Genomic DNA, 25,355 nt, shown 5'->3' with positions numbered 1-25,355 from the left:
TAGACTAGACGCGATAAATCAACTCCCGATATATCGATCTCTACCCGCTGATCTGGTGGGTAGTGTAGTCCTACCCAGAGGCTATGAATCTCCCTGTGAATAGAGTGCGTAGTAGGGAAAAAAGTTGTCCATTTGCTCAGCTCCTGAGAGCAGTTGTCTAAAATCGCTGTAAAGGAATTAAAAAATAATGTAGAAAAAAGTGCTTGAGGGTCACCATGTACACATTAGACTATTACTACATCTTCTAGGATTATCTTGTGTAGAGGAAGATATAATGTGGTGCCAAATGGTAAAGCCAAAGGCTGTTGAATAGTTTGTGTCAGTAATGCTGCAATCTAATTTAAACAGTTGGATAGCAAGATCACTTTTTTGTTTTAAAACTCCCTCACCACCTCTCCTTTGCATCAGTGCTGTTAGGTTAAACAAGTTACTACATCCTTTGAACTTAGGATAATACAGTTTGTTATGCCTGCCAAAGATATTTTCTCCCTGTCAGGGTATTATCTTATCTTTAGACGTAAATGGCACAGATCAAAATCCGTGAGTGTCTCCAGAGGATCATACTTGTTGATTACTTAGCTATTGTTTAAGCTCAGTAAGGCAAGCTCCATATATTGCATATTTTTCTGCTTTGCTGTACTTTTCTTGAGCTCTGAAACACGTTTTAAAATTGGAGATCTCTGCTGCTGAGGCTTTCAGTTTTGGCTTGGAAGTCTCAATTGAGATCAGTTCATTTTTAAGCCTTCATGCTGTGATGGTGGAAGACATTTGGCCTAAAGAAAAAGAAAACAGACTTTGAATATAAATTTCCTTTCTGTATTGGAGAGTAGTTCTTACTTGGAGCATTTGTCACATCATAGTAATAATCAATGTGTAAATAAGCATATGTTTAACATTCAACCATTATTATTCAAAAAATTTCTTTAAATGGAAATTAATTCTACAGTGCTTATATTTTTTTCTGATTTTCTGATATATTTTATGTAGCTGATTGTTGAAACGGAGAAATGCAGCATTTCCATGAAGATTGCTTCATCAGAAGATGTGAATGAAGTGATGGCACACATTGGAACGTGCCTCAGGAAAATATTCCCTGGTCTGTCTCCAGTGTAGGTACTCATTTTTTGGGCACCTGTATTACATATAGCTCACCAAATTGTTCAGGTAGGCTGACTAGCCACTGTTCCCTGCCCCCTGGTCCTTACCTTTCATTAGGAACATACCTTAGATGTAAGAAATGTTTTGGGCCCGGGTCTGACCCTCACTTGAGCTCCTTTGTAGTAATACGGAAGAATCCTTAACTAGTGTGAAGTCTGCAGAGAGGCAGGCATGGCTGGAGCATGCTGTATTTTGGAGAATCCCACTGGCCTAACAGCCCTTTGAGAGACTGGGTGCCAGACTGTCTCTGCAGTTCCAAGGATTGAAAGAGAGCCTAATGGTGCCTAAAGGTCACCTTTTTTTTTTTGCCCCCTCTCTTCACAGATCTTTGGCACACCTGAGGGTCCCGCCCTTTGTTTTCAGTAACTTCTTTTCCCTAATGGTTGTCCCTAAACAACTGTGATGTTCGCTAGTTCTTTCCAGTTAATTATCCGTGGCTAAGATCAACTGGGGGAGTGGAGGGAGGACTGACTATAACATTCATCATTTTTCATACGTCAACAGTTGGGAACCCAGTTGTTAAATCACATACCTTCAGCAAAACATCTCTACTGCTGTCTTTCTCACCTGCCCTCAGAAATTTGTCTGCATTTTGTACTCTGCTCCAGCATTCCATCTTTCCCAATCATTCCTACTTTCTGTTTCCTTTCTCCTATCTCTGCCATGCTCCTTTCCTTCATTCTTTCATCCTACAGCAATGCTGAATAGTTTCTTTTATTTTCTTCACTTTGTTCTCACTTGGTTCCTTAGTCTTTCTCCCTGCCCCATTTTAATTGGTGCCTCCCAGATCTTATGACTCTGCTACTCTCCATTCTACTCCTAATTTTCTAAGAGTTTAAAAACCAAACATATATATGCTCCATATAAAATATAATTTTCCCCTTGACAAACACTTTCACAAGTAATAGTTTTAATACTCTCACTCCAGAAAAATATAAATGATCCAGCAGAAGTCATTTATTGTTTTTTCTCTGCTTTGCATCCTGTGTTGTTCAACTTTCCTGTAGGTTGAGTAGGAAATAGTCACTAAACTTAAACTGGTATTTTTTTCTTCCTTTCTTTTTTTAAAATCTCTAAGGCATCACTACTGTTTACCATAATGAAAACTAAAATCCTTCTTCAGGCTCATAATAAGGCAATATGTTGGCAGGAACAGCTAGAGATACTGTAGCCAAAAGGGAGAAAGGGAATGGAAGGAAGGGGCTGCAAAAAGCTGCATATTTTTCAACATCTTATTTGATTATTTTGGACTTCATACCTTTTTCTCTTGGGCTGCGTTGGTGGCATTGCTGCAGCATTTTGTGAAACTATATAGAGATCTGGATTCGGGGAGGAGGGGAGGAAAGCCAGGTGTGATTCTGATGTCAAACTGGTGTAAATCAACAGACTCTCAAAGTCAAGTCACTGAGTATTTGCAGTTGTAAAACTGGGGTCAGACCAGAATCCATCCAAAGGGCTTTGTAACCACATACCCTATATGCTAAGGAAGTTGACATTCGTAGGTCTGTAGGGGAAAGCAATTGATGCATCACGCCATTAGCACCTATTACTAACTTATTCTAGAGTTTTACTGAACTGAGGGAGCATGCATGTCTGTTCTTCCCCATCAGACAAACATGATATTATTTCTTAAGAATAAAGGCAAAGGGGATAATTTTTTTTGTTCTAGAGAGGAAAGAAAACTATCTGAATATAGAAGTTAGAACCAAGGTAGCCAAAGTGTGATCCACAGAGTACATGTAGCCCTTCAGGAATCCTCATGCTCTCTGGCACAGTATTTAATATTTCAGTAGAAACTTTCACATGTGGCTCTATAGAAATAGCAGCATTTGAAGTGTGGCCATTACTCTCATTGTTGATGTAAAATAATGAGAACAGGAGATGAGCCTGGTACAGAACAGGAATAAATGAGCCTTTGGTGTCAGAAGGCCTCTGTATGATAAGAACTACAGTTGAAGACTGTGTCTAAAAAAAGAGAAACACCTTGATGTAGTTGCAGCGTGGTCTCGGGCTGTAATGACTATATAGTCTAACAATGTAGCCCTGTTATTTTGGGGGCCTTGAATTAGTGGACAGATGCCATGAGGCTATGTTGCTTCACTGAGCCATGGATTTGAGTTGTTTGCCCTTGCTAGTGTGAGGGAAATGGGATAGATTACTCTAGGAGTCATGGGATTAGTTCACTGGATAGGAGAAGGGAAAAATAAATACTTAGGGCAGGTCTACACTGAAAATGCTGCATCAGTGCAGCTGCAGCACTTAAGTGAAGATGCTCCCACTCTGAAAGGAGAGCATCTCCCCTCGGCTTAGTTAATCCATCTCCACAAGAGGCAGTAGCTGTGTCGATGACAGATGCTCTCCCACTGACATAGCGCTGTCTACACCAGGGGTTAGGTCAGTATAACTGTTGCTCAGGGGTGTGGATTCTTCACACCCCTGAGTGACATAGTGATACTGATACAAGTCTGTAGTGTAGACCTGGCTTTACTGTTTCTGCAGCTTTACATTTGGGTTTGAGGAATAGACTTGAGGTGTATTAAAGATGCTAATATTTTCCTTTATGTGCACAAACATATGACAAATATATAAGATTATATTTAAAACACATTCAAGGTGTGTGTGTGTGTGATATATGTGTGGACACATATGTACAAACTTTTTAAAATCATGCACGTCTTTCCCCTTGCATGTAGGAGAATCATGAAAAAAGTAACTATGGAGCCCTCAGAAAGACTGGCTAATCTCCAGGCACTGTGGGACAGCCAGACTGTAACAGAACTGGGACCTTGTGGTGAGAATGCAATTTTAAAGCTGAAATGTAAAAAAGTTGGAATCATCAGAGTCAGGAAGTTCAATTCTATTTCTGGCAGAACCCAGTAAAGGTTTAATTTAGTGTTAAGGTATAATTAGCACAGAGTGGACTCCTGACTGGTGGATGAAGATACTATTTTTAAGCTTCATTGCAACCTGCCATATATTATAGACAACATACTATAGTCTTGGTCTGTTTCAGCTTCTGCCTGCAGTATAATGGATAGGTTTCTGAGAGGGAATGAGGGCAAGTTTTGAAACGTTGTGCTTACTGTTTTTGTTGTTTGCTGTATTGAAAAGTGTTTTTATTTTGTTTCCAGGGGGATTTTCACAAATGTATGCATGTGTTTGTGACTGGCTTGGATTTCCATATAGGGACGAGGTACAGTGGGTAAGTATGTGTCTCACACAGGTATATTTCAGTGAACTATACAAAAAAGGAGAGACTGCACACTGTGAAACCAAGAAAAACAGTTTTCCTGAGAAGATGTGTTTTTGTGCTTTTATAACAGGATGTGGATACAATCTATCTGACCCAAGATACCAGGGAGTTGAATTTGCAAGACTTCAGCCATCTTGACCACAGGTGAACAATGTCCAATAAGTATAATATACTCCTGGGGGAATTCTGCACCAAAAAAATTAAAAATTCTGCATGCAATATTATAAAATTCTGCATATTTTATTTGTCAAAATAACACAATATAATCATGCCAGTTTCAATTATTTTGGTAATTTATTTCAAAATACCTGTCACCAAGTATGTTTGTAACAATACAGAAAACAAAAAAGATTCAGGAAATGTTTTGACAAATAGATTCCTTACTAGGCATATTAATACAGAACTTTGAGTAGTAATTCATTTAAAGTACAAGACAGAAATGAATTTCCCGCACCCTTCAGAAGCAGTGCAAAGGCTTGGGGGAGTCAGGGGCAATGGAGGAGCTGAGAGAGAGGGAAGTAATTGCTAGGAAGGAGCCTGGGAGTGAACCTGAAGGGTTGTTGGGTGTGGGTGGGAGAAGCATGGAGCTGGGGATTTTGGGGGGATTGAGGGGGAGGAAGGGGTTGTTAAGGAGCCTCCCCCATGCAGACTCTGACTGACTCCTAGCCTTTCCCATTCAGTCAGGCACATCTGCCCCATCCCATGTGTCTCTGCACCCCCACTCAGCCACCCCCGAGTCCCCATGTGGCTTTGCACCCCCATTCCCATTCAGTCCTTGCCCCAGTCTGTCACCCCCACTAGCTCTTCTGAACCCTAGTCTTTGTGACCCCCTGCAGCCCCATGTGCCCTGCTCTGTCTGTGTGTCCCGTTTCTCCCTCCCCCCCCTCGTCGTCCCCCCCTATATCCCATGCCTCTTTACCTGGCCCTGTGAGAAACGCACCTTCTCCTCCTCCCTGTCGACTGCTGGCTGCTACAGCTGATGAGCTGATTGCCCTCCGTCTGATGCCACAGCAGCCCCTGGTGGGCGAAAGGCATAACTGCAGCGCCTCTCCGGCATAATGTATTTTCTGCAGAGGAAAAAAAAAAATTGCAGAGGACATGAATTCTGCATGTATGCAGTGGCACAGAATTCCCACAGGAGTAGTTGTAATACTCTGAAAGTCATAATTTTCTCCTTTCATCTTAACTAGTCCTTCGTAAAGGGTTGCTCCTTTCCCATGTAAAATGGAGACACTGTGAGAGCTGTCAGTTGGGGGTTACCTAATGGAGTGGTCTTACCGCTCAGTTTAGCTTCCACAAAGCCGTTCTTCCCCATCAGCACAAAAACCATGCAGAGCACACTTCATTTTGGAGCTTGCTTACTTGCATTTTTTCCACAAGGGTAGTGTGGTGAGTTTGCTATGTGGGGTTTTTTTTTCTGTCTGAGTTCACCTTTTTTAATTTGACTTACGGATGAAATTAGCTAATAGATTTTTTTTGTCTGGGGCACCACAACTTGAAAGTTCCTTTCTAAGTCTCCTAGATAAAGTGAAGAAGCAAACTGTGTAGCCTTTGCTCCTGCAGAGTCTCCTTCCCCTTGTGTGTGGAGTAGGGGAAATTATTTTTGCCAAAAGTCTGCAGAAAATTTAGAAGTTACCTGTTGTTCGGAAGGTAGAGATTTTGGCTGGAATGGAAGTCATCCTGGATGTGCTCACTGATGGAAAAAATAACTAATTGAGAATAATTGGGGATCGTGGAAACAGTGACTATGAGCTGCTTGAATTTGCTAAGTACGAAATTTGGTTCACCAAGTGCAGCAGTATAAGGATAGTAGTTTTCAGGAAAGCTAATTTTGAATACATTTAGTATGTAAGATGTAGTGGGAAGAAATATTTAATTTAAATTCCACCAGCATGGAAGAAAACAGGGAAACCTTGAGACACTATAATTAAGGTGTGGCAGTTTCACTGATAGAAGAATGAAAGAAATAAGAATCTGCCAGAAAGCCGGGGTTTAAAATCTTATAATGGAAAAGGGAAATGCAGGAGGCAGGCAAATAAGAATATTCAGTCAGGGTTTCCTGAGGCAAGATAAGGACAGCAAAAAAGCAGAATAATTCCATACAAGCCAAACAGGTAAAGGAGCATAATAATTTAAAATGTATTGCAGGTGAAAAATACCAGAGAGAATGTAAGGGTCCATCAGTAAATGAGATGAGGTTATGAAAAATTATTTAAAAATAGCTGACCTCCTTACTTACATAGAAAAGAAGTTTGAACCATTAGTAAGTAAGGAAGATCCTGTAAAAGTATTATCTATTGATGAGCAGATAAAGGCAATACTTGAAAAACTGAAGCATGTATGGTACAAATCAGCTGGTTTGGATGACAGGTGTCCTAGTATCTGAAAAAAATTGACTAACAAACTTATTCGAGCACATGCAATTGTGTTGCAGAAGATGCACCAGAGAATGGAACACTGAGTTTGTGGTCCAAAGATTAATAGATAGGGAATCAGAATATCATTTTAAGATAACTTCTAGGAGATTACTTATTACTGCTTCAGATCAAAGATCCAGTAGTTATTAAGGGACATTTACAAGTCACAAAGCCTCTTGTGATGTCAGGACAAGACCACTGCAGCATCCCATGATTTAGAAATTAGCTAAGGGAGAACTTGTGGGTGAAAACATGCTAAGTTGCTGGTACAAACTATTGGGAAGCCAAGATCTTTTGGTATCAATTAAAGATACTAGTTATGAGGTCTGAGATCACAGTCTGAGCCTAAGATTTTTAGGGCAAAAAGTATATTTGTATGTGTTTTGTAATATGTCTAGAACACTGAGGATGCTATGAATAAGCAACAAAAATAATAATTTACCAACTTTAGTGAGAGTCTTGATTTTTGCAGTACTATCTTATATCCTTCAGACCAGACTGTCAGGATCACTAAAATGCCATGAAAACTATTGTAGTTCAGCATCCTGTCTTGTGAGGTAACAGTAGAGTGATATGGCATGGTGATAGGAACTGAAGTGTTGACCCTACCTTAGAGTCATAGAATCATAGAATATCAGGGTTGGAAGGGACCTCAGGAGGTCATCTAGTCCAACCCCCTGCTCAAAAGCAGGACCCATCCCCAATTAAATCATCCCAGCCAGTGCTTTGTCAAGCCTGACCTTAAAAACTTCTAAGGAAGGAGATTCCACCACCTCCCTAGGCAACGCATTCCAGTGTTTCACCACCCTCCTAGTGAAAAAGTTTTTCCTAATATCCAACCTAAACTTCCCCCACTGCAACTTGAGACCATTACTCCTTGTCCTGTCCTCTTCCACCACTGAGAATAGTCTAGAACCATCCTCTCTGGAACTACCTCTCAGGTAGTTGAAAGCAGCTATCAAATCCCCCCTCATTCTTCTCTTCTGCAGACTAAACAATCCCAGTTCCCTCAGCCTCTCCTCATAAGTCATGTGTTCCAGACCCCTAATCATTTTTGTTGCCCTTTGCTGGACTCTCTCCAATTTATCCACATCCTTCTTGTAGTGTGGGGCCCAAAACTGGACACAGTACTCCAGATGAGGCCTCACCAATGTCAAATAGAGGGGGACGATCACGTCCCTCGATCTGCTCGCTATGCCCCTACTTATACATCCCAAAATGCCATTGGCCTTCTTGGCAACAAGGGCACACTGCTGACTCATATCCAGCTTCTCGTCCACTGTCACCCCTAGGTCCTTTTCCGCAGAACTGCTGCCTAGCCATTCGGTCCCTAGTCTGTAGCTGTGCATTGGGTTCTTCTGTCCTAAGTGCAGGACCCTGCACTTATCCTTATTGAACCTCATCAGATTTCTTTTGACCCAATCCTCCAATTTGTCTAGGTCCCTCTGTATCCTATCCCTGCCCTCCAGCGTATCTACCACTCCTCCCAGTTTAGTATCATCCGCAAATTTGCTGAGAGTGCAATCCACACCATCCTCCAGATCATTTATGAAGATATTGAACAAAACCGGCCCCAGGACCGACCCTTGGGGCACTCCACTTGACACCGGCTGCCAACTAGACATGGAGCCATTGATCACTACCCGTTTGTTACTACCTTGATTGTTACCATGCATTCCAGGCACTGCACAAATGCTTTTTATATTTTTCCTACAATGTAAAATATTTCTGTTAAGCCTGTTTTGCGGGTGCACATTTCTGCAAGAGGTCAGCATAAAATTTCATGAATTATAGATAAAGAGTTTGGGAGCCAAGGTGGTCTAACACAGTAGCAGTGTATAATAGAGTTTGCCACATGGGAATGCTCCTTCTTATGTTTTATTCGAAGGTGTATTGTGCTGTGAACCAGAAAATTGTTTAACTTGCGCGTGCGCGCACATACACACACACACAAAGTGAGAAGAACTTGCTTAGCTTTGCATCAGAATATTCACCTGGGAGGCATATATTTTAGTATGTTTGAACGTCCTATGAATTGTCTGGGGGAAAGTGTGAGCAACCTTCAGTTGGAGACGTGTGTTCTTTGTTTTAAAAATATTTCCGTATTTAGATTTCTCACCACTTTTAAACACACTGGGGGCAAAGATGTTGGAAAAACATGCATGTGGTGGCAAAACTTGGCATTGTTGAGACTTGCTGAGATTTTCTGCATTCCCTTCAATGCTTTTGTGTTGTGTACAGTATTCTTTTAGTAAATAACCCTTTATTTTTCAATAGTGAAGTAGCTAACACAATAACTTATAAATACGACCAGCTAAATATAAATTAGTGAAGAAAGGTTGTGGAAAATCTCCATTTTTGGAAATGGTCAATAATTAATCATTTTATTTAGTATTCGTTCTCATTTCCCAGCAAAAGCACTGATGTCACTGTACAGCATATACAACATAATCACAACAAAATGTAATAAAAAAATTATAAAATATTTTTAAAAAATTGAAATCTCAAGAATGAGTGAGGGGGAGAAGAGAATTAAGAACAGGAAAGAAATAGATTAGAATGAGGGAAAGTAATAGACACAGGGCTGACAGCATTCAGAAGCACCTTTTCAAATAAAATTTAACAAAAATATACTAAGGTTTTTCTGAAATGTGAAGGATGAAATTAGGTAGATTTCCATGGGGAGCAAGTTCTACACAGTAAAAAGTAACTGTCTTGCCATCTTCAGGCATGATGGGTGAGAAGATAGGAGCCCTAGACAGCTGAGTTGAGTGAGCGCGCAGGTACTCCTATCAGTCATATAAGTCGCTAAGAGTAGGTGTTGAATATAGTTAGGGGCAGGAATTAAGGATAAGGATTTATAAATCCAGCAGTGTCAGTTTAGAGTTATCCCGTCACTTTTTAGGCAGACAATGTTGTTTAAATAACGGATTTTTTTAGGATCACGATATCTCAAATGAGTGAGCAATCATGTTGAATAAGTTGTAGTTGGTTGATGGGGCAGCATTACTGAAAACCTTGCAAAGAAGGAATTGCAACAGTTGCTTGTCTGACCACAAAGTTTGTATGCTACTGTTGCGAGGTCATTATGGTTTAAATATGTGTACCTGACACAAAAACTGCACAACTGAAAAATAAGTCTGCGTTTGTACCATGTTCCATGCATAGCTTTCCAAGACCAGGGCAATGACAAAAGAGACACCAAGGTTCTTAACCTGAATCATTACCTTCATACTAATCCCATCAAGTGGAGCCACACAGGAGAAACAAGCTTGTTTTGTATAGCTGAGTCAACAGCAAGACATCTGTTTTTCCAGGCTTGAAGATGAAATAGTCCTGATTTATACAAAGTTATGAACTGCCCGGTCAACCACACACCTCATTTGGAACCAGAAGTACACAGTCAGGCAGCAGCAGAGACTCAAAAAAAGAAGGTTTCAGAGTAACAGCCGTGTTAGTCTGTATTCGCAAAAAGAAAAGGAGTCCTTGTGGCACCTTAGAGACTAACCAATTTATTTGAGCATGAGCTTTCGTGAGCTACAGCTCACTTCATCAGATGCATACCGTGGAAACTGCAGCAGACTTTATATATACATAAAGTCTGCTGCAGTTTCCACGGTATGCATCTGATGAAGTGAGCTGTAGCTCACGAAAGCTCATGCTCAAATAAATTGGTTAGTCTCTAAGGTGCCACAAGGACTCCTTTTCTTTTTTCAAAAAAAGAAAATGCAGTACAGTACTGTTAGTAGTAAACTACTTCTACAAAAATGGGGAAAGGTCAAATTTTTTTTTAAAAAAAGGTAAGGAAACAGTTTCTTTGCTTGTTTCATTTAAATTAAATAAGCTATTGAAAGAACAATCATTACATTTTCTTCAGAGTTGCAAAAATTTCAGAGTTATGAACAACCTCCCTTCCTGAGGTGTTCATAACTCTGAGGTTCTACTGTATGTCCTGTTTCTACCGTGCAAGGCAAGGGTTTATAGAGTGATTTGTGTGTGTGTGTGTGTGTGTGTGTGTCCATATATATTAATGTGGGGGAGGGAAAGATTATCTGACTGCTGAGTTGTACTACATAGCATGCTAAATGCTATGATAATATTTGATATGTTATTCTGCTCCGGTGTTGCATCAAAGGTTTTTACAGCATGCCTTTATCAGTGTTTATTTGTGGAGAAATTAACAGAAGGAGAGAAGATCAAATTAAGAATCTTAGAATAAGGGAACAGGAATCATTTAGAATTTCATTTGTGAAATCCCTTTTACAATTAGGAGAGGGTTTTTGCTGAAAGTTACATTATCCTTTTGCGCGGCCCTTATTTCCTTTGGGAATATGACTTGAGAGAAGAGACAAGGAGATGCTGACTAGAATTAGTCAGTCACAGAATTATATTAAATCATCAGGCTGCCAAAAAGCTTTTAGGATCATGCTCAACTATAATTAATGGTGATTAAGAAGCTTAAATATGTCATAGGCTGAAAAAAAGTAAGGTATGACTAGGGACGGCAGCTCAGACAATTTCCTGGTTTAAATATTCATATGAATATTATTTGACCAGTCAAATGTTCATATTAAAATTAAGTCAAGTCATATCAAATCCAATTGATTTCCCCCACCACTATTTGTATTTTTAGAATGGAGAGCTTTCTAAAATCCTGATTGACTATTTATTAAGAAAGAGTCAAAGTAAATTAAGTATATAAGAGTAAGTGTTCAGCTGACCAGCTTGACAATAAGTGTGAACAATGTGTAAAAACATTTTTCTTTTTCTAGAGACTTAATACCTATAGTTGCTGCCCTGGAATACAATCAGTGGTTTACAAAGCTGTCCTCTAAGGATCTGAAATTAGTAAGTAATAAAATGAAGGTGCATCTACTGTTATCCGGCTTTGCTGTATTTTATAGCACACTGTAACCCTTCTCAGAAAGATGCATTTATTCATCAATGGAAAGCTGAGTAGACTTAGTCTGCTGGAAAATAATTTTTCTAAAAATCAACTTTCAATAACATTTAGTTAATAAAGTTTACAAAGTTTATTTGAATATAGTGATGCCACAAAATACTTCATTGCTTATTTTTAGCTGTTTTCAGCAGTTCTATGTGACTAAATAAGAAACCATTTTGGGGGGTAAGGGATATTTGGATTGTGTTTGCACTGCTCCTGCACTGTGAAAGTAGGCTTTCCTCTCACTCTGCATTACATCCTGATTAAAAGAAGCATCCACTTTCTTGTAGTGAAGACAGTCAGATATAATCATAAATATGTAATCATGTAAGATAATTACATTGTTCCACCAAACCAGCAAGCTGGACTGGAAGAAGCTGTTAAAAATGGCTGATTATTAGATGACTTTAAACTTAATACATCAAAATAGCTTTATTTAAAAAGTGAAGGTTAATCCTCCCAGACGCATTGTTTTTCACACCTGCCCAAAAATCTTTCTTCAGATCTAGGATTGGAGTCTGGGGATCTTAAAAATGAAGGACCAAATGCTCTGCTAATGTGAATTGGTGCAAAGTTATTGACCTCAAAAATTTGCTTGTAGCTTTTCCCTCAGTAGTGTTACATTACATGAAAACCTGATTGCTAGTGATGTACTGAAAGCTGTGGCATCTGAAAATAACTTTAAGAGGCTTAAGAATAAATGTAGAAAGTGCACTTTCCTTTCTTCTTTGGAGACCTAGTTTCAAATCCTGTTGTTAAAGTGAGGTGGAGTTGAGCTGGGTTATCTTGTTCTAGTATCATGAAACCACCACCAAAGCACGTGGCACAATTGGTAGTCTCTGCTTCAGAGACTCAGGACTGAAACTGAAATAGTGTAGTATTGCAAGTCTCAACTGAAGTATATTGTTAAAGCTATTCAGAGAGGCTTGCTCAGTATTAGGGCTGGTCAAAAATTTTCCATCAAAATTGCTTGTGATGGAAAATTGGGTTTTTGTCAAAAAAAAAAAAAAAAAATTCACAACAAGTGTCTGCTTTCTGTGGAAAATTCCATTTTTCTTCAGAAAAACCAAAACCCCGCAAGCACCCAAAGACTGTGCTATTTCTACTAATGATGGAATAGTTTGATGTGGACATGCCACTACAGTATTTAATGGGATTTGAAGTTCTGATGCCTCATGTCGCTATTCTCCTCTGTGGGCCCGGGTTCCTAGCTGGACTACATCTCCAATGATGCACCCCTCACCAAGAGGGGGACTGTGGTGCATCATGAGAGACGTATTCTGACTAGGGAATCTGCCCTATAGAGGAGAATGGGAACATAAGGTATCCAAACTACAACTTCCATGAGGTACTACAGCAGCATTTTTAACCTGGAATCTTTGATTTTTAGCTGAAAACTTTGGGTATTTGCATTTCTGCCAAAATCAAAATTTTATGTTGAAAATATAGATAACTAAACTTTTGTCTTAATTTTGTCAAAATTTTCTGCAGGGTAAAATATCCAATTTTTCAACGAGTTCTACTTAGTACCGCCTTATCTGACTCTCAGTTGGAATATGCAGTGTAGTTGTATCCATTTTGGTCCCAGGATATTAAGAGAGACAAGGTAGGAGAGGTAATATCTTTTCTTGGACCAACTTCTGTTGGAAGAGAGACAAGCTTTTGAGTCACACAGAGCTCCTGTGGGTACGTTTTTCACAAAGTGATCACTGTCTGACCTATCAGTTCTCATCCTCAAAAGAAGGCTACACAATGCTTTCAAAGATAAACCTGGATGCTTTAATTCATAACTCTGCTAGATACTAAAAATCATGGACTGAATAAAGACTCTGGATTTATGGCTTATTACAACAATCTGTAATCCACTAACCCTCTTTTTTTGTCTCTTAAATGCAAGAGGTGTTAACGGGCCAGTCTACCTTGAATGGTTCCTTAGGATATGTGTTAACTGCTTATGCTAAACAATCTGTTCCACCTGGCGTTTAGCTATGACACTTCCTTTCCCAGGCTTGAAGAAGAGCTCTGTGTAGGTCATGTCTACACTGCACGCCTTAACGGCATGGCTGTGCCGCTGCAGCCGCGCTGTTATAAGGTGTGCAGTGTAGCTGCTCTTTGTTGCCAGGAGAGAGCATCTCCCATTGCCGAAGCGCTGTCCACCTGGTGCTATTCATCATTAAAACTTTTGTCATTCAGGGGGGTGGTTTTTTCATACTTCTGAGCAACAAAAGTTTTAACAATGAAAGTGCCAGGGTAGAAAGTGCCAAGCTCGAAAGCTTGTCTCTCTTGCTTACAGAAGATGGTCCAAAAACGATAGTACCTATTCCACCTTGTCTCTCAATTTGAGTGACAATTAGCCCTTTTGTTTTCATGATAACTAAGCTAGCTACAGTGGTGTGAAACCTTTTAGCATGGAAACCTAAAAATCAACAGTGCTCAGACTATTTCCTGTTCCATAGCTGATTAGGGTTGCTGTCAGACATTGTCCTTTTCTCAGGACACCAATATGGACGTTTGTGTGGAGGGGTTTAATAACAAGCTTATTTGATGTCCATCGCCTGAAAATCTGGGAGTGAGCCAGTGATGGGCTCAGTCAACCAACTGAGGCCCACCAAAAAGGCACCTGAAGGGGTTGCTGGTGGGGCAAAGTGATGATGAGGGACATGGGGCTGTGTTTGGGGAGGGGGTGTATTAGAGAATCTATATAGAGGGAAAGAGTGATACAACTATGGTTTCTTTAGGAAACTGTTTTATTTTGCTGGGATTTTCTTGAGGTTTCTTTGGCATTCTGGGGTTTGTACAAACATAAAACTTTTCAAACAAACCACAGGGGACACAATCTTAGCAAACAGAACCTAGTGGCTTTGATTTGCTGAAACTGGTTGAGTCCAATTAGCAAATTTTGTACAGCTCTAAAATAAAGGCAGTTCTTAATGTAACTCCTTAATTCCATGCACTGAAACTGGCAGTCAAAAATATCTGGAGGATAATACAAAAGATGATTGATTGCTAAATCCATGTTATAATGTCATTACAGAGAGCCAGTTTAAGAAAAACAAATCCAGAATCAATACTATGTACTGCTCTTTGCATCTCCCACTATGACACTCTTTGGTAGACATAACTGTACCTTTCTCACCAACCGATTAAAGCACTTCTTTGTAATCACACTGGTAAACCAACATTGATCATATTCTGAGTTACCTAAAAAATAGAGTGCAGAATCCATGCCTGTGGTGATAGAAAAGTGACAGTCCTTAAAACACCAGTACAATCTGCATTATTTAAAAGGAGGACTGAAAGTAGATTTTTCTCCCCTCTGTGTTGTAGAGGTTTTGGTTTTTTTAAATGAGTTAAGAGCTATACTGAAAAGCTAAAAGGCTAAGAAATTTAGCCTTAGAAATTGATTGAGCTGTGGGGTCAGACACCAGATAGAAGCATAAACTCTCAGACCCCAATACCAGTGTCGTGGGGGCACTTTTAATGGGGAATGATTTATTGGCCTGAGCAAAATCATCTTAGCTGTCATGGTCATGACAAAAGCTCAGTTTCAGACCTCTAATGGAACCTTGGTTTTGTATGTTGGGGGACCACAGAGTTCAAAAGCAAAACAAAGAATAAAATACAAGTGAGGCGATAGTATTATTTGTTGTATAGCTCTTGGGATCACAGCTGAAGTAAAATTTTAAAAGTACAAAATTTCTCTCTTCACTTTTACCCTCTCCAACATTAGCAAATTAATAGCATAAAAGCAGCATTATTTTACTCTAATGTTTTGGCTCATCGTGGATCCTACAACTGCCCATGCAAATTGCTTATTACAAAACATGACTAATGTAAACGTGGTGGGGTGTGTAATGGCTCTATGTGGGTTAGCAGGATCCACACTAAAATTCCCAGAGCACACTCCCCAACCACAAAGCTCTTTCATGGAGTGCCTGCAGCCAGAATGTGTCCCTTGTGGGTCTGCATTATGATACTCCTGTTTCTGGTTTTGTGGTCATTCTAGTTCAGGCTTATTAATTATGTCTGTTCTGTAAAAGAGTATCATGGACACAAAGTTTTTAAATAAGTAATGTTATTAATCACACGGTTTTTCTGTCGGAAATAAGGTTTTGTCCTGTTTTGTTGGCCTACACCTTGAGTGACTCTGTTAGTTTGCCTCTTACTTACCAATTTCCCACTTAGCAATAATTCATTTGGGAAAGATTCTATCTTACGTCCTCCTACTGGGTTTTGGAGGCTTCTGCTACTATTATTTATTTTTTGTATTGTGGTGACACCTAGGAGACCCAGTTATGGCCAGGGCCTCATTGTGTGAGGCTATTCCTAGCTTACAGCTGTATATTTTCAGTGATGTAAGAATGTTTTTGCTTTAGTAATATTTTATACCATTTTCATGGCAGTCCACTGATGTCTGTGAGCAGATCCTGAGAGTGGTGAGTAGATCCAATCGATTGGAAGAATTGGTATTAGAGAATGCCGGGCTTAGAACGTAAGTAATTTTTAAAAAAAAATTACGTTAGTTATGATTTACCCATAGGACCGTAGAAAGTAGACTCTGTGATAGAATTGGTAAAATAGCTAATACAAAAATTACAACCCTGTTCCAAAGAGCTCATGGTCATATTTTTCAGAGGTTGTAAGTGTTCACAAACTCCATTGGAGTCTCTGGGAGCTACATGAGTTAGCACCTATGAAAATGAAAATTGTCTACCTTCTACTTATTTGTTCCTTTACAAAATAGGAAGCTGGCTGAACAGTTGGTAGCTGTGCAGAACAGACAGTTTTAGAAGTGATTTGAACCTCAAATATCTCATGATTTCCTCTCAAAACTTAGTTGCCAACGTTGATATGAAAAACTTGATCTTTTAGAAAACGCTATGTTCAGTTTCTTACTATAATAAGGAATACTATTGGACAACAGATTGCGGTATGGATGTTTTTTATGTTGGTGGGACACACAACCTGTTAAGATAAAATGAATATATCCTAATATTCAAACTACAAAATGTACTTCTCTGTATTTTTACTTGTGGTACTTGAAAAGCAAACAAAAAATAGACCTCTTGCAATAGTCATTAAAAAATGAAAACTTTTAGAAATAATGCAATTTCACGCTTAAATACTCCAGCACTATTTCAGTACCTTAACCACCTCCATTTTTTGTGAGAGAGACAGCAGATTCTTACAATCTCTAGGAATTAGCCCAAAAGTTAAACTTGTAAACTAGGATTTGCTGTGGCTCTTTGGAGCACACACTTCTGTATTAGAATTGGAATAGCATGTAGTTGCTCCAACCCATTGTGCTAGGAGTTGGACCGTCAGATAGTAAGAGACAGTCCTTGCTTCAATGAATTATTAATCTAAATAGACAAGCCAGACAAAGGGTGGGAAAAAGGAAGTATTATCCTTGTTTTACAAATGGGAAACTTAAGCACTAGGGATTAAGTGACTTTCCACAGGTCACTCGAAGTCTGTGGTAGAGGTTGGAATTAAACACATCTCCTGATCCCCAGTCCAGTCCCTTAATGTCCATCATTCAAAGTGTAACAAGTAACTGACTGTGTCATTAATTTCTTCATATTTTGTGTCATTTTACACAGAAATAACATTTTGATACTATTATAAGGTTATTGACTGTCATTGCACGTTGCCTTCATTAACTTGTCATATATAGGTCTGGTTTTGACTTTAATAGAGCTTGACTGACAATCATCCCTAAGACTTTTGATTTTGTAGCACCATATACATTCAGAGTACTTGGCATGTTGACCTTGTCTTTCTCTGCTGTAATCAGCATTAGCTATCTGTCCCTTTAAAGGTGTATTTGTCAGTTCTGCAGGTTATTATGTCTCTTTGCTGGGAAGAAAGGTATTCATCTCCTTGATACTGGCTATCCTCACTTGGCATAGGCTACAGACAAAGCATTTTTAGGGAGTTATGACCACTTTCATAGTCAAAGTTGAGAAATGCTACTAAGGGTAAATTTCAAAAGTGCCTAAGTCCCATTACCTTTTAATGGGACACAAGTCACTCTATGTGCTTTTGAAAATTTTATCCCAAATCTGTAATACAGGGAAGTATTTTCCAGACTACTGTACCCCTTTCAGAAGACTAATTTGTCTTGAGTACCCCAAGTTTCATGTCATTTAAAAACTACTTGCTTTCATCAGACATAAAAATACAAGTGTCACAGCACACTATTCCTGAAAAATTGTTTACTTTTTCATTTTTACCATATAATTATAAAATAAATCAAATGGAAAATAATATTGTACTTACATTTCAGTATAGAACAATATAAACAAGTCATTGTATGAAATTTTAGTTTGTACTGACTTCGCTAATGCTTTATATGTAGCCTGTTGTAAAACAAGGCAAATATCTAGATGAGTTGAGATACCCCGTGGAAGATCTCTGTGCACAGGGGTACACATACCCCTGGCTGAGAACCACTGCTGTAGTATCCTAACATAAAGAGGATAGATTGCTCTTTGTCCCTATGTAAAGCAGAAAGTGGCATTTTGATAACTATTTAGATGGGTAATTGGGACAGAACTTATCTAGTAAGGCTATTGGCTTTTAGTTGAAAAGGAAAAATGATGAGTAGGGACACTGCAGTAGAAGCTTAGTGAGTTGGCTGAAATAAGGTACAATAACTATGTAGCCCACATTGGAAGAATGAGGTGCATATAATAACCAGAGGACTGGATTCTTTGGTTTGGCAAGGCTTGTCACCTTAAAGTGGCAGCCACGGGAGCATAACCCTTGTGTATGGGGACCTGTCTGCTGGCAGAAATCTGGCAGAGTTGGCTGGATGGTTTCCTGGTCAGTGCCACCCTTCCATCACTAAAGGGAAGGAGGGGTATGTTAGGAAATTTCGGTCCATGGGTATGGCACTATGAGGAAGGGACATAAATTAGGGAGGAGTGTTGAATCAAGCCCTAAGACAGACAAAAATGTGGTGATAACAGTGGCTAAGGGGTAAGAGAAGAATGAAGGAGGAAATTAGTCGTAAAAAGTTGTTAAAGCTCAAAACAGTATAGGCCCTGCCAATACATAGCACCTTGTCCTTAATGAGTGTCTGTTTGTTGACCTTCTGGATATGCTGCAAAGCCTATTTGTTTGAGCAGGTACTGATGGGGAACTGATGCACATGAGGGCAGGATTTCTGGGAAAGCATGCTGGTGATTAAACTGTACTGATCACATGATGATCAAATGATGTGGTCGGAGGGAGAAATGGGGCTGCTTTGGACAGTTTGTTTTATAACTCCTATTTTGCTATGTTTGTTTTTTTATAATATATATAATCTCAAAGGCACTCAGAGCTAGGATGGGCATCCTTTAGTGTAATATTGGATAATGTATAAATAAAAGATTGCCGTTGAAAGGCAGCAAATTGTATAAATAGATGTGACTAAGGGAAATATTGTACATGTTTGCAACTGGTAAATTTGGCCATTTCCATTCATTCCAGTAATTGGGTCATTTTAAGCCTCTGAATATGGTGTTAATGTAGGAGATAATATAATAGTCTTCTTTTGTTTTATTTTCTTGCAGAGATTTTGCACAGAAACTGGCCAATGCCCTAACCCATAATCCTAACTCAGGACTTCATACAATTAACCTTGCTAGCAACCCTCTTGAGGACAGAGGTACTATAACATTTACATTTTTCCTTTTATACAGTCAGAGTAATAGGATTAGTGCTACTTCATTCCCCTTTGCCTGAATAATAGAGCATTGTGCTTGGTGTAATTGCATCGTAAATATCTGTTGCTCATAGGTCACTGAGAATTGCTTTTCTTCTTTTAGTTTGTAAATGTCAATTAGTTTGAGATTTACCAATAGGTGTTGAACGGTTTTAGTGTAACCATGGATTTAATTAAAGTTGGGCTTGTTTGACTTCACAGAGATCACTTTTAAGATAACTGATGGGGGGTGAAGCACTGTGCCTGGGGTGGAGAGAGAAGAAAGGTTTCAAATACTTTATTCTAAAAAGTAATAGAATTGGTTTAAGGCCCATCTGAGAGTGAGACACAACTTTGTTCCTTGCGTTATATATTCCAGATATTTTCTACCAGCTAGAACTACCTCTTTAATTCATCTGTGCATATATAAATATTTCTAAGTGCATTGAAGCTGTCAATTTTTTGAGCTCCCTTCTAGTGTTCAATATTGCAAAAAATTTAGCCCCATCAGTGCAGCCCTTACACTGAGCATCTACATAAGTCTGTCCCTTTTCAGCAAAACGAGAGACAAGCACATGCTTAAAGATTCAGCTTTGCTGAATCTAGGCCCTAATTTCCGAGCAATTTCAGTTTAGACTCAAGTCACTCCCATCTCTTCTTTCTCCTCTTTCCACCCACCACCCTAAAAACTGAAAATTGTATTTTTAAATTAAAATAAAATGTTCAGTCTAAGCTTGATCCTGGAAGTACCCTGCCTATGGAATTCCTGTTTACTTCACGTAGGCATTCCATGCAACGGGCATTCTCATGATCACATCCTTAATACATCACTTGTAGGGCTGCTTGAAAAACAGGAATTCTGTTCTGTGAAACCTTTTGTTTCATATTGTTTTTTGAGGAAACAATTCAAAACAAAAAAATTTCACTTGTCACTGGAAGACGGATGTGGGGGGGCTTAGTCTCCCCATCTCCCTTTCTCTGTACAGTGGGAAAGGTGTGTGTCGGGGATCCCCCCACAAATTTGAAAATGTTTTAGTTGGATTCTACTGTTTCAAAATGAATCAAAATTATTTTTTGTTTCAAATTGTTTAGTTGAGAAATCAGAATTTCAAACAATGGGAATATTTTTCATGAACATTTCCATATAATTTGAAAAGCCTTTTTTGAACAATTTTGACCAGCCAAAGCTCTTTGTAGTAACCACATTAACTTCTTTACAATAAATAGTCATGAGGAAGAAAAAGGCTGTCACATTTTGTACAAGTTGTTGATTTTGTTTTTTAATAATTGAATTTAGGTTGGTTAAAAGGAAAGCTCACTGTGTTTCTTTTTTATTTAAAAAAAAAAAAGCATAAGCAGACTTGATATAATGGAAGATCTTTTGTCTATAAGTCAGGCTGGGTATTTCACATGCTACAAAAAGAACAGTTCAAAACATACAGAAGTAATGACGTACAAGAGAAAATGTAGGCAAAACAGTTAATTATGGATGTACAAACTTGGATTTTGACCAGTTTCTTCTTAGTTAAATCTTTTCGGCTGAACGTTCAGTTAAAAGTTTAGTCTTCTTAAAAATGCGAAAATTAAATAAGTTACTTGGCTATTTTAAATTGCAGAGACATTAAATATAATTTCCGTATGCAAATGTTGCATTTCATTCAATTCAAAATAAGACCTGTTCAGGAGTTCTGATCTCTTTTGTGTGCAAATTGTACTTGAGATTGTGTGCGCGAATGGAAGAAACAATATGACTTTGTCATAAGAAAGATGTATGCAAAATCATAGTTAATTACAGATAGGGAATATGGAAAACATCTCTGTTTTTAACTTGTCACATCAACACGAACTGGAGTTTACCACGGTTATTATGCAGCAAACCGAGTATTCAGTAGTAGTAGTAGTAGTTTTCCGTTGTGTGAATGATAAGGGAGGGAATGAGTAATTTTCCATGGTTAAAATAGATTGATTTTTTTTAACCTTATTGAGCGCAAGTAAATATATTGTATGATTACTCGAATAGAAGATCAGAACAGGTGTTTGTGTGAAGATAATGCCAAAATAATATTTTATTTGCTTGAGATTTAACAATTAGTGTCTGTTTAAAAAAAACCGTGCTGAGTGTAATGGCTTTGTACTATGAACAATGCGTTAAATCATGGTTGGATTCCCTTCATTGCACTGTCAGATTTTGAGAGGTACCTGTGGAGTGTATTGGCAGTCTAGAAATGAAATCCTGACCCTTCTGGCTTGAATGGGGCCAGGATTTCACCCTTGGTTTCTTTTAAACACCTCAATGTTCAAAATCATCTCTGTACTTTTGTCTTTTTATCAAGCTCTCCTTGTATTCCGGGTTGCAGCTTGGTTGTTCTCTCCTGCTTTGTTACTGGAACTGACACCGGTTTTGTTGTATGTTGCCTGAAGGGGCAGTCTGATTTAAAAAATTCAGTCTCCTGCTGCTCCAAGACTTGAATGGCTCCACTGAGTTTGTTTTTCTCTACTATTACCTTTCCTAGGTCCTAGCTCACTGGCTCCCAGGGCCTCATGCTGATGAGGCTATAAGGCAGGGGTGGGCAAACTTTTTGGACTGAGGGCCACATTGGGGAATAGAAATTGTATGGTGGACCATGAATGCTCACAGAATTTGGGTTGGGTTGCCAGAGGGGGTGAGGGCTCTGGTTGGGGGTGTGGGCTCTGGGATGGGGCTGGTGATGAGGAGTTTGGGGTGTAGGAGGGTGCTCTGGGCTGGGACCGAGGGGTTTGGAGAGTGGGAGGGGGATCAGGGCTGGGGCAGGGGGTTGGGGCATGGGGAGAGGCTGAGGAGTGCCGGCTCTGAGTGGCGCTTACCTTAAGCGGCTCCTGGAAGCAGTGGCATGCCCCTTCTCCAGCTCCTATGCAGAGGTATGGCCAGGTGGCTCTGCATGCTGCCCCATCTGCAGGCACTGCTCCTGCAGCTCCCATTGGAGCACTCGAGGGGGCCATTGGAGTGCATAGGAGCCAGAGCGGGGCCATGCTGTGGCTTCCGGGAGCCACGTGGTGCGACCACCGACCCATCGCCCTGGCTGGAGGACCGGGGCCAAGCCCTGTGCTGTGGCCCCCGACCCAGCACCCCAGCCAGAAGAGGGAAAGCCCCAGACCCCACTCCCCAGCAGGAGCTCGCGGGCCGTAGTTTTCCCACCCCTGCTATAAGATCTCAGCAACTAATGTGGGTGGTGCTGACTGGATTAGAGATTTTGTTGGCTGTAGTGTGAGAGAAGGGGAAAGGATATTTGCTACACTCCAATAAATAGCCCAGGTGCAACAGAACACTATTTACTCTCCTCATACTGCCTTCCCTCCTCCTTTCTGCCCTTTTATTATCAAAATCATATTTACCTTTTAAGCCTCCTGCAGAGAACCAGCTACAACCAAGAAGTGGAGAGGACCTGCCAGAGAACATAAAATCCTGAGGCTGTAGCTTAAAAGCTTTTAATACTTGAGTCTCTTACTTCAGTGGAGCTGAAGAGATTTGTAAAGTGTAATTGGGAAAGAAAATGTATCAAGGATCCCAACCCAGTAGTCACTAGAATTAAATATGACCCAGGATTAGCAGGTCCAGAATTATACCTGCATCATCTTTAATGTTTTTTGCAAAATTTGTGAGATTCTTTGCATGGGTTTTTATGTCAAGAGAAATATTTTGTTTCTGCCTTCAGTTGGGGTTGATTTTTATTCCTGATCTTAGTGTGCTATATTGAGTCTATTGTCACAGGGGTTTTTAAGCAATGTATAGACACCTTATCCATACAAAAATAACCACCTCTTTTTTCAAACAAAAACGGAAGGAAATGTAAAATAAATTTCACTAGTTAATAAAATGTTTAAAACATTGTCAATCGGTGCTTCATTGAAATTTATCCAGAAGCAAATGTTTGTTAAATAATCCCAGGTATTTTTCACCTTGTTTTCTCTAACAATAAATTCCTACAGAGGTGAAGTGCAGTTACTTGCATATTCTCATAAAATAACCTGAATTCGTTCTTGCAATAAGTTGGTGAATACATCCAGTTACTATTGTATTTTTACAGTAGCCAAAGTAATGCATCCTCATGGCAACAACTTAACCATATACACAAAATATGGCCTGGAGTTTTGGACAGTCTGTGAAAGCTCCATGTATCGGCAGTATACATGCCAACCGCACTTTTAGAAACAACAAAAAAACCTTGAAACAAAAATTCCACAAATGTCTGAAGTATAATCACTTATATACTTAAGGTAGATAGATAAAACCTTATGATAAATATAGAAAAAATATTTCTATGTCCATTGAAGTAAACTTCAATATTAGATTTTTTTTATTATCCATTTTGGGTTTTGGCACAGAGGCAAGTGTATTCTTTTTAAAGAGATATATGTTCCCCCCAGGAAAGCTTAGCTGGATTATAACCTGTGATCTGGTACAGAGAAGTATATGTCACACCTCATTGCATTGCTGCAGTTTACTTGTTGATAGATTTCTTCTGGCAATGAATATTTTATAAATTGGTTCAATCGTTACTGAGCAGGTGTCTCCTTAAATATTCCATCACCCATTTAAAAATGGAAAATACATTTATGGAATGCAGAACCTCAGAGTGAGAAATTGGGCTTTTGTGTTTCTTCTTTCAGCAAAATGGTGCTGAGTAATATAGTTGGTGCTAGAGCCCTAATTCTTTTTTTATTCAGGAAATGGTCTATTATGTGATTTTGAGACTGTATAACGGCCAGTATATATTTATCAGTCTAATTAAATGAGATAAGTGACCATTATGACTAGAATGGAGGCTTCAGATTCCTAAAGCAAGTTCTCTGCTATGTTACCTGCATCAGAATTATTTTATACAAAACACACACTGCTCTGCAGTACTAGTTCAGCTGTACAAAATACTTCAGTCCTTTTTCAGCAACGCCTTTGCCTGTTTATCTACTGAAGAAAGGGTTTGACTCAGTTAGGAAGAGAGGTCAAGGTTAGCTAACCTATATTAACGAAACTCCGTTGAACCTTGACCTTCTTTCAATAGACCCAAAGAGATCCTTATTAGTGGGGAAGCTGCACATTCACTACTGTTGTATTTAACTTCATTATCATTTTCCTGTGGCGGAACCATAAAGCTCTCAAACTATCCATGTGCTGACATCATGGCACACACATTACCTTCTCTTTGACCCTTGATCCTCAAAAACTTAAGCACGCACTGGGTAGCTTTAAGCATGTTAAAGTAAAAGGGACTTGAGGTGGTTGTCATCTACATCTTTGGGCCAACCCTAGAAGAAACTGAATTGTGTTTGTGAGGTGTTGAACACCCTACACTCCTTTTACTTTCACTGTGTGGTCTATTTTTATACCAGTGGTTCAGAATCCTGAAAGCCACTTGCCATCAAAAAAACTACAAACTTTTACGCTCTTTTTTCCCCCCCTCAAACAGGTGTGTCCTCTCTAAGTATCCAGTTTGCCAAACTCCCGAAGGGACTGAAACATTTAAATTTATCTAAAACCTCATTGTCACCTAAAGGTATGTTTTGTACTTAACCCTGCACTTTTTCTCTATTTGGTGAATGAGTAAAATGAAACATTTTTGGTAGTGATGGATCCTGTTGTTATATAATTGTAAAATAATTTCTTGTGTACTGGATTATTTCTCTCTGTCTAATTTGCCTATTTATATGGCTGACATTATGAGAGTATCTGAACCTTATTTCTTACCCATAGTAGGCTCTTCAATTATGGGCCTGATCCAAATCCCACTGAAGTTAGATGGAAGCTTTCCACTGACTAATGTAACACTGACAGACCCCAGTAGTCGGCAGGCAGGATCAAACTGGGGCCTCTGGAACTAAATGCATGAGCTAAAAGCCATATGACTCTTAGCT

The 25,355-nt window shown here is 39.3% G+C and overlaps 1 protein-coding gene across 2 annotated transcripts in view; it reads left to right on the top strand.

Annotated features, from left to right (window-relative positions):
- The window catches only part of CARMIL1 (capping protein regulator and myosin 1 linker 1), a 257,979-nt gene that overhangs the window by 115,441 nt on the left and 117,183 nt on the right, over nucleotides 1-25,355 (top strand). For both annotated transcript variants that reach the window (XR_013345180.1, XM_077810553.1), the window contains exons 5-12: nucleotides 988-1,109; nucleotides 3,852-3,949; nucleotides 4,290-4,360; nucleotides 4,482-4,555; nucleotides 11,601-11,676; nucleotides 16,177-16,265; nucleotides 19,336-19,430; nucleotides 24,911-24,997. Coding sequence is in view for 1 of the 2 variants with exons in the window: in XM_077810553.1 (XP_077666679.1) it covers nucleotides 988-1,109; nucleotides 3,852-3,949; nucleotides 4,290-4,360; nucleotides 4,482-4,555; nucleotides 11,601-11,676; nucleotides 16,177-16,265; nucleotides 19,336-19,430; nucleotides 24,911-24,997 (712 nt within the window). In the remaining variant the exon portion in view is untranslated. The remainder of the gene's footprint in view (nucleotides 1-987; nucleotides 1,110-3,851; nucleotides 3,950-4,289; nucleotides 4,361-4,481; nucleotides 4,556-11,600; nucleotides 11,677-16,176; nucleotides 16,266-19,335; nucleotides 19,431-24,910; nucleotides 24,998-25,355) is intronic.

The sequence above is a fragment of the Eretmochelys imbricata genome, chromosome 2 (assembly GCF_965152235.1).
Source record: "Eretmochelys imbricata isolate rEreImb1 chromosome 2, rEreImb1.hap1, whole genome shotgun sequence".
NCBI lineage: Eukaryota > Metazoa > Chordata > Testudines > Cheloniidae > Eretmochelys > Eretmochelys imbricata.
The sequence above is the reverse complement of the archived record's forward strand: the minus strand, read 5'-3'. Positions and strand labels throughout refer to the sequence as shown.